We start from the raw sequence: 9618 nt of genomic DNA, 5'->3' as shown, positions 1-9618 counted from the left end.
TATGGCCCTGGGGATGAAGCTGTTCCTAAGTCTGGAGGTGCGGGCGTAGAAGGCCTTGTATCGTCTGCCCGATGGTAGAAGTTCGAACAGACTGTTGCAGGGGTGTGAGGAGTCTTTGTGGATGCTGGTGGCTTTTCTGAGGCATCGTGTGTTGTAGATGCCCTCCAAGGCTGGTAGCTGTGTTCCGATAGTCCCCGTCGAAACACTTCATTTCGGGCTCCCCGCCTTCATTTCGGGCTTATCGACGCGCCACATTGGTGACCCCGACGCCCCTCTGTCCGCCTCACAGGCCGACCAGGCCGTCTCTCGACGCGGTCTCCCGTCAAACTACCGACGTTCTGGACCGCAGCGGTCTCCGGTCTGGTTTCAGCAGGCGGAGGCTCAATTTTAGCTGCGGGGCATCACGGTGGACGGCACCCGCTATTTCTACCGTCCGGGAGTTCGGTCTACCCCGCCGGCGGTTCCACTACCTGCACGTGGACATTGTGGGTCCTCTCCCGCCGCCCCGGGGCATCACCCACCTCCTCACGGTGGTGGACAGCTCCACACGGTGGCCGGAGGCCATACCGCTGGCCGACACATCCACAGCTACATGCGCTCGTGTGTTATCCGCTCACTGGATTGCTCGTTTTGGGGTGCCGGTGGTCATCTCGTCAGACCGGGGGGGGGGGGGGGGCACAGTTCACCTCTGAGCTGTGGGCGGCCATGGCTCACCTGTTGGGCGTGCGGCTGCACCACACCACGGCCTATCACCCACAGGCAAACGGACTGGTGGAGAGGTTCCTCCGGCAGCTGAAGGCAGCGCTGAAGGCGCGACTCTCCGGCCCGGACTGGATGGACGCACTGCCGTGGGTCTGGCTGGGCATCCGGAGGACCTGGCCCCATCTTCGGTGGAGCTCGTGTACGGGTCGCCGCTCACGGTGCCCGGGGAGTTCGTGCCCTCGGCGCCGGGGCAGCAGGGACCGCCCTCGTCCGCCCTACAGCGCCTTCGCGAGTTGGCAAGCTCGCACCCGTGCCGACATCCCGCCACTGGGCATTCCGCCCGCACGGGCTATCTGCCCTCCGGGTTTGCCCCTATGCTTTTCAACGCCGTGACGCCCACCGGGCGCCGCTCCAGAGGCCGTATCGGGGCCCGTACCGGGTGCTGGAGCACGGGCAGACAACCTTTGTGCTGGGCATGGGGGGGTCGTGTCGACTGACCGCGTAAAGCGGGCACATTTGGACATTGACCAGCCTGGGCTGGTTGCCCAGCCTCGGCCGCGAGGTCGCCCCCTTTCGCGGCTCCCTCAACCTGTGCCTCCGCCGGCCGGCATCCGTACGCAGTCTGGTCGGGATGTGCGCCCGCCGGTGCGTTTCGTGCCTCCTGTTCTGTGGGGTAGGGGGGCTCCCAAGGGTCGGGACATATCACTATCGAACCCCTCGGTACGGGAACGGACCAGTCCGGGAGCGGCCCTTAGCTACAGGGATAAAGGGCAGGGGTTTAGGCGCGATCGTTCCCTTGCAGACCCGACTGGACAAGAGAACAACAGCTAATAAAGTCCCTCCCGAAACACCTGGCTCCTCGCCTTCATTTAGGGCTTATCGACGCGCCACAACTTCCAATATTTTCTGTCCCTTCCCATTGCCAACGTTCATCCTTATTCTTCTCACTCCATGTAATTTCTAGCTCCGTTCGTCCTTCCTATCTACACCTCGAATGTATCACAAAATGCTGGAGTAACTCAGCAGGTCAGGCAGCATCTCAGGAGAGAAGGAATGGGTGACGTTTCGGGTCGAGACCCCACTACAGACTGAAGAAGGGTCTCAACCCGAAAGGTCACCCATTCCTTCTCTCCTGAGATGCTGCCTGACCTGCTGAGTTACTCCAGCATTTTGTGATACCTTCAATTTGTACCAGCATCTGCAGTTATTTTCCTATTTACACCTGGTCAGTCAGACCTATACCGCCCTCTCCCGGATAAAATCAGCGCCACTTCATTATACCACAGACGGCGGGCATTAGAATCAGGGGGAGCCCGGAGCTCAGGACCCGCCGCCCGCGGCCGCTGCCGAACCCGCGGGAAGGGCGATTGTTTCAATCTTTATATTTTCACAATAGTCATTTCTGTTCCGTTGCAGGACGCAGTGAACGCGTTAAAATAAACGGATCGACAGCTCTGATTTCTGTAGCAGTTTATTTCTCTCTTCCCACATTTACATTCCCCCTGGTTTTATTTCCGCACTCACTGGGGGTTTTTACGACGCGGAATTTGGGGATTAAATGGGAGCCGTTCAGCGCCGACCTGTTGTCCACCGGGTTCCTGCCCCACAGCCCCTGAGCCCTGCTCCTGACGCCGGTTCCGGGACCCGACCCCCTTCACACACCCGGAGCGGAACCGGAGCAGATTCTCAGCCACTGGTTTCCAACCCACGTCCAGAAAAAAGGATACAGTTTCTCCGTGAATTTATTCCCAGTGAAGGTGTGGAGATGGGACTTGGCGTCCGCGTCGTAAAATGAAACTGTCCCGGACTTGTAACTGAGATAAACTCCCACCCTCCCGGGGATGGGCCGGACGGGGAGACGGGATGGAGGAGAGGTGCCTACGTTAACGTCGTTACCATCTCGCCTGATGCTCCAGACTCCAGTCTCTGGGGTCAGGACGCCCGCACCCTTCCTGTCTACAGACTCTGCCGCGACTCCCAGACTACAGCCCTGATTTGACCCGATCCCCACCTCCCAGTAATATCTCCCAGATGTGAATCCTTCCGATCCCAGGACGCACGTATTTTGCATAAACCTCGACTTCGCCTGCCACCGACAAATTGCATGCTCTTGCGATCATCAGACACTTGGAGCTGCCGATGAGCTGTTTCCACATCCAGGGTGACGGAGACTGGGGGGAGAAACAGAGAATCAGAGAGTCCCCGGGGGGGTCGGGAGGGAGACTCGGGCACAAACGGTCGGGCAACTGAAAGATTGCGCGGGGTTTTAACGTCGAGTGGAGAAGAAAGCCCTCTTCCGACGTGGTGGGGTTGCATTTGTGCAGAGGTGAGAGAAGACGATGGGGACAGCGAGATGTAGTGACGCCCTCAGAGCAACAGAGCCCGGTTCTTGGTTCTTTGTTCCTCCGAAATATTAAAAAAGGGGTTTAAAATGGAGGTGGCGGGGTATGGACTTAAGTAAGAAAGGCTTCTTGGAGAAGAAGAGCTGCCTTAAATTTAGTTGCGTCTGGTTGAGTAACTACAGTAGGGTGAAGACTATTCCATGCTTAAATTGTGCGAGGGAAGAATGAATTGCTATACTCATCTGTCTTATTTTTTTTCCATTTTTTTTCTTCATATTTCAGATACAGCGCGGAAACAGGCATTTTCGGCCCACCAAGTCCGCGCCGCCCAGCAATCCCCGCACACTAACACTATCCTACACACACTAGGGACAATTTTTACATTTACCCAGTCAATTAACCTACATACCTTGGTAGCTGGTGTAGCTGAGTTAAGTATAGGAGCAAAGTGGTCCTCCTGCAGTTGTACAGGGCCCTCGTGAGACCGCACCTGGAGTACTGTGTGCAGTTGTGGTCTCCAAATTTGAGGAAGGATATTCTTGCTATTGAGGGTGTGCAGCGTAGGTTTACTAGGTTAATTCCCGGAATGGCGGGACTGTCCTATGTTGAAAGACTGGAGCGGCTAGGCTTGTATACACTGGAATTTAGAAGGATGAGAGGGGATCTTATCGAAACATATAAGATTATTAAGGGGTTGGACACGTTAGAGGCAGGAAACATGTTCCCAATGTTGGGGGGGGGGTCCAGAAACAGGGGCCACAGTTTCAGAATAAGGGGTAGGCCATTTAGAACGGAGATGAGGAAAAACCTTTTCAGTCATAGAGTTGTAAATCTGTGGAATTCTCTGCCTCAGAAGGCAGTGGAGGCCAATTCTCTGAATGCATTCAAGAGAGAGCTAGATAGAGCTCTTAAGGATAGAGGAGTCAGGGGGTATGGGGAGAAGGCAGGAACGGGGTACTGATTGAGAATGATCAGTCATGATCACATTGAATGATGGTGCTGGCTCGAAGGGCCGAAAGGCCTCCTCCTGCACCTATTGTCTATTGAATCGAATGCCCTCGTGTCCTCTTGATGGGTTTGTGTTTGGTGTAGATGTGGTCATCTATGTCGAGCCGACCATTTAACATTTTGTAAAAACAGGTCAAACAGTGGGCTTTACGTCTGTCTTGGAGAGTGTTCCCCCCCAATGAATTTAGAAGTTCGGTAACACTCGCTTCTCTCTCATAGGTATTTGTAACAAAACGAGCTGCCTGTACCTTTGGACAGGTTCGATGGAAGAAATGTTTTTATTTGTGTATGGGTCCCATGCTATTCACGTTGTTCCCTTTATCACGCATCTGTTCACTATGGGTGGCTGGATTGTAATCGTGTATTGTCTTTCTGCCGACTGGTTGGCACACAACATAAGCTTTTCATTGTACCTCGGTGAGCCCGGTGATGGGGGACAATGAGCCGTGTTAGGATGAAGAGGAAGGAACTGAGTGGGATAGAAAGACGAGGAGGAGGAGTTTCGGGATTGCGGGAAGGAGAATCGGGGATGGGAATGATGGACTGCGTTGACTACAAATTGGCATCAAGAACTCCAACAACATCAAACCAGCATTCGGATTGAGCGGATGTGGAGTGGATGTTTACCTAGCAGGACAGTCTGGGATTAGAGCCAAAAGCTTCGTAATAAAAGGACAAATGTTTTGAATGTCTTCAGTCACAGGGTGGCGAATCTGTGGAATTCATGGAAGCAAAAAGCTGTGGAGGCCAAATCGATGGATATTTTTAAGTCAGAGAACGACAAAGTCTTGATTAGTAATGTGGTCCTGATAAGGCGTGGAAAAAGGACCTTCGGCTCAACTTGCCCATAGCATCCGCCATGTCCCAGCTACACCAGTCCCACCTGCCTGCGTTTGACCCATATCCTTCCAAACCTGTCCTATCCATCTACCTGTCTAACTTTCTTGAACGTTGGAATAGTCCCTGCACCAACTACCTCCTCTGGCAACCCGTTCCATACACCCATCACTCTTTGTTAGGACTCAATAGACAATAGACAATAGGTGCAGGAGTAGGCCATTTGGCCCTTCAAGCCAGCACCGCCATTCAATGTGATCATGGCTGATCATTCTCAATCAGTACCCCGTTCCTGCCTTCTCCCCATAACCCCTGACTCCGCTATTCTTAAGAGCTCTATCTAGCTCTCTCTTGAATGCATTCAGAGAATTGGCCTCCACTGCTTTCTGGGGCAGAGAATTCCACAGGTTCACAACTCTATGACTGAAAAAGTTTTTCCTCATCTCCGTTTCTAAAGGGCCTACCCCTTATTCTTAAACTGTGGCCCCTGGTTCTGGACTCCCCCAACATTGGGAACATGTTTCCTGCCTCTAATGCGTCCAACCCCTTAATAATCTTATACGTTTCGATAAGATCCCCACTCATCCTTCTAAATTCCAGTGTATACAAGCCTAGTCGCTCCAGTCTTTCAACATATGACAGTCCCGCCATTCCGGGATTTAACCTAGTAAACCTACGCTGCACGCCCTCAATAGCAAGAATATCCTTCCTCAAATATGGAGACCAAAACTGCACACAGTACTCCAGGTGCGGTCTCACTAGGGCCCTGTACAACTGCAGAAGGACCTTTTGCTCCTATATTCAACTCCCCTTGTTATGAAGGCCAACATTCCATTGGCTTTCTTCACTGCCTGCTGTACCTGCATGCTTCCTTTCAGTGACTGATGCACTAGGACACCCAGATATCGTTGTACATCCCCTTTTCCTAACTCAGATTCCTATTAAGTCCTTACTCCCTCATCTTAACCCGATGTGTTCTGGTCGCCGATTCACTCACTTTGTTTGTTGTTAAACAGGTTTCAAAAATGCAGTCAACGCTGCCGCAATCTCTTCGCTTGCCACGCCCAATATCCTGGAATATGTTGCAACAGACATGGCGAAAAACCACTTGGGCATCTTACAACTCAGCGGTATGAATATTAATCTCAATATCTTCAAGTAACCCTTGCGTAGGAAGGAACTGCAGATGCTGGTTTAAACCGAAGATAGACAGAAAATATTGGATTAGCTCAGCGGGACAGGCGGCCTCTCTGGATAGAAGAAATGGGTGAGGATTCGGGTCTAGACCCTTCTTCAGACTGAAGTCAGGGGAGAGGGAGATACAGATATAAGGTAGTGTAAGGTGTGAAAACGAGACAAAGGGGTTGGAGATCAAGGAATATGTGGAATCAAAGCAAACAGAGACAAAATGTAATCGGAGACAGTCAGACTGGTTGGAGAACTGGGAAGGGGGAGGGTTCGAGAGAGAGGGAATGCAAGGGTTACTTGAATTTAGCGAAGTCAATATTCATACCGCTGGGGTGAAAGCTGCCCAAGCGAAATAGGAAGTGCTGTTCCTCCAAACCCTCACTCTGACAGTGGAGGAGGCCCAGGACAGAAAGGTCAGAGTAGGAATGGGAGGGGGAGCTAAAGTGTTTAGCAACTGGGAGATCAGGTAGGCAGAGGCGGACTGAAGAAGGGTCTCGACCCGAAATGTCAGACATTCCTTCTGTCCAGTGATGCTGCCTGTCCCGCTGAGTTACTCCAGCATTGTGTGTATATCTTCGGTTTAAAGCAGCATCTGTAGTTCCTTCCTCCACATCAGTTCAGATATTGAACCTTTGTTACCACCGTACTCTATCCGTACTCTATTGCCTCGTCAGTCTAGGATAATCTCTCTCAGTGCAGTTGCGACATTTTCTATCATCAGTGGCACAGTTCTTTAACATCCTTCCCTATCACATCGGAAACACCTGGATCCTGATTCGTTGAGCTATCTGTCCTTCGCCTCTTATCAACAATGTCTTTGCAATGCCTTCAACATCAGAGATCCCTTTAGTAATCGTGACCATACATTCACCCGCTTCACTGCATTGAAATCAGTAGCTTTTAGCACATCAACCCCATTCATGAAACCGGCCTTGCGTGTCCGTACTTTCAAATGCATTTGATCCACTCTCCACATTGTCCTCAATCTCCCCCTTGCTGACCTACAAGGTTCCTTGGCGAGTAGGGCTGAAGACAATTCGAAAGTGTGTTATACATACGTTGAATCAAGAGGGTATCAATGGAGAGAGGGTAACAGCTGTTGGACAAAGGAAGTAATTCGTGTCTGAAGTGCCTCACCAGTCCGGTATTAAAGGTATCACAAAATGCTGGAGTAACTCACCGGGTCAGGCAGCATCTCTGGAGAGAAGGAATGGGTGACGTTTCGGGTCGAAACCCTTCTTCAGACTAATGATTCCTTTCCCCTGCAACCGCAGGAGATGCAACACCTGTCTCTTTACCTCCCCCCTCAACTCCATCCAAGGACACAAACAGTTTTTCCAGGTGAGACAGAGGTTCACCTGCACCTCCTCCAATCTCATCTATTGTATCCGCTGCTCTAGATGTCAACTTCTTTACATCGGCGAAACCAAACGCAAGCTCGGCAATCGTTTCGCTCAACACCTTCGCTCAGTCCGCCATAACCAACCTGATCTCCTGGTGGCTGAGCACATCAACACCCCCTTCCACTCCCAGTCTGACCTTTCTGTCATGGGCCTCCTCCAGTGCCATAGTGAGGCCCACCGGAAATTGGAGGAACAGCACCTCATATTTCGCATGGGCAGCTTGCAGCCCAGCGGTATGAACATTGACTTCTCCAACTTTAGACAGTTCCTCTGTCCCTCTCTTCCCCTCCCCCTTCCCAGTTCTCCCTCTATATTCCTGTCTCCAACTTTATCCTTCCTTTGTCCCGCCCCCCCTGACATCATGTCTGAAGATGGGTCTTGACCCGAAACGTCACCCATTCCTTCTCTCCTGAGATGCTGCCTGACACGCTGAGTTACTCCTGTATTTTGTGAATAAATACCTTCGATTCCGGTAGTAAATAGACCCTTTACATATAACTGATACTTCAATATCTCCAATGGGGTTTTTTTTTTAGGTATTACCTCTTGTAATGCCATCGGGCACTTCCGTGAACACCGTGTTCAACAAAAATGGGTGATCGAACTTTTCAACGGCCAGGGCACCCTCTGCTACTGACAGCGTCAGGGCTTCATCACTCACCCTGCATTAATTAAACAACTAGTTAGAAGACCAACGTCCAACGTTTCCTGAGTTATATTCCAAAAACAACACAGCGAGCCTCACCTCCTCTTCCGAAGAGTTTCCTCCTGAAATACATAACAACAGAAAGACCAGTTAATTTCCACATCGTGACAGCAGGAAGTTCAGCCAAATTGTTACAATTTGCCAACAGATCCTGGCTTCCACTGCTGGTGTAGCTTCTCGACCCAGAACATCTACCAACCTTTACCCCCACCTCTTTGTATTCACTGGAGTTTAGAAGAATGAGAGGGGATCTTATAGAAACATGTAAAATTATAAAAGGACTGGACAAGCTAGATGCAGGAAAAATGTTCCCAATGTTGGGCGAGTCCAGAACCAGGGGCCACAGTCTCAGAATAAAGGGGAGGCCATTTAATACTGAGGTGAGAAGAAACTTTTTCACCCAGAGAGTTGTGAATTTGTGGAATTCTCTGCTTTTGCGGTTGCAGCTCCTAGACTATGGAACAGCATCCCTCTCCCCATCAGAACTGCCCCCTCCATCGACTCCTTTAAGTCCAGGCTCAAAACCTATTTCTACTCCCTAGCGTTTGAGGCCCTCTGAGGGGGCGCTGTGAACTGTTTATGTATGTGCTGCTATGTTTGTGTGCCATTGTATGTTCGTTTCTTAGTACCTCAACTGATGTGCGGCACTTTGGTCAATGTGGGTTGTTTTTAAATGTGCTATACAAATAAAATTGAATTGACTTGACTTGACTTGATCGAGGGCAGTGGAAGCCAAATCACTGGATGCATTTAAGAGAGAGTTTGATAGAGCTCTGGGAGCTAGTGGAATCAAGGGATATGGGGAGAAGGTAGGCACGGGTTATTGATTGTGGACGATCAGCCATGATCACAATGAATGGCGGTGCTGGCTCGAAAGGCTGAATGGCCTCCTCCTGCACCTATTTTCCATGTTTCTATGCTTGCAAAAGTTATTTCGCCAGCTTGTGAGGAGATATTACGTGAGTCTGCGTGAGAATTAGGCCCAGTTAACATGGAAAGATATTACTAGCTCAGTGTCATAACTGCTGATCCAGAGTAGAGTGCAGCTGTGCTTGTGTAAGGAAAGCACTAACTATGGCCCTGGAACAAACAAACCATTTATTCAGAGACACAAGACATGGCGGATTTGGGAGCAGGCATGTACCGATGATGCTTCGGTTCCGGAGCATCTTGTGTCTTGTGGAGTAGAGGGGGTAGAGCTGGAAAAGAGGGGCAAGGGGAAGGACTCAGGGCAAGTCTTGGCAATTGACAGGTGGATTCGGCTGAGGAAGGACGTTGGTGAGATGGGCGGAGATATCCACCGCCGTGGAGATGGGGACAAAAAAGGCCTCAGGATTGGAATATGTTCAGGATGAAAGATGGTGAATAGAACAAAATGCTTGTCAAAATTTACCGTTGGAATCACTCCCATTCTTGACTGAAATGGCACAGA

At 50.8% G+C, this 9618-nt stretch overlaps 1 protein-coding gene across 1 annotated transcript; it reads right to left on the bottom strand.

Annotated features, from left to right (window-relative positions):
- Positions 1-2172: 2172 nt before the first annotated feature.
- On the bottom strand, positions 2173-8248 carry LOC144591798 (uncharacterized; the record flags this gene model as incomplete). The annotated part of the gene is made up of 3 exons (XM_078395820.1): positions 2173-2873; positions 8024-8142; positions 8226-8248. Coding segments are annotated over 3 exons (357 nt in total), but the record flags the coding sequence as incomplete, so codon positions are not given.
- Positions 8249-9618: the final 1370 nt, after the last annotated feature.

Source organism: Rhinoraja longicauda, unplaced genomic scaffold (genome assembly GCF_053455715.1).
Source record: "Rhinoraja longicauda isolate Sanriku21f unplaced genomic scaffold, sRhiLon1.1 Scf001956, whole genome shotgun sequence".
NCBI lineage: Eukaryota > Metazoa > Chordata > Chondrichthyes > Rajiformes > Arhynchobatidae > Rhinoraja > Rhinoraja longicauda.
This window is presented reverse-complemented; position numbering and strand designations above follow the sequence as displayed.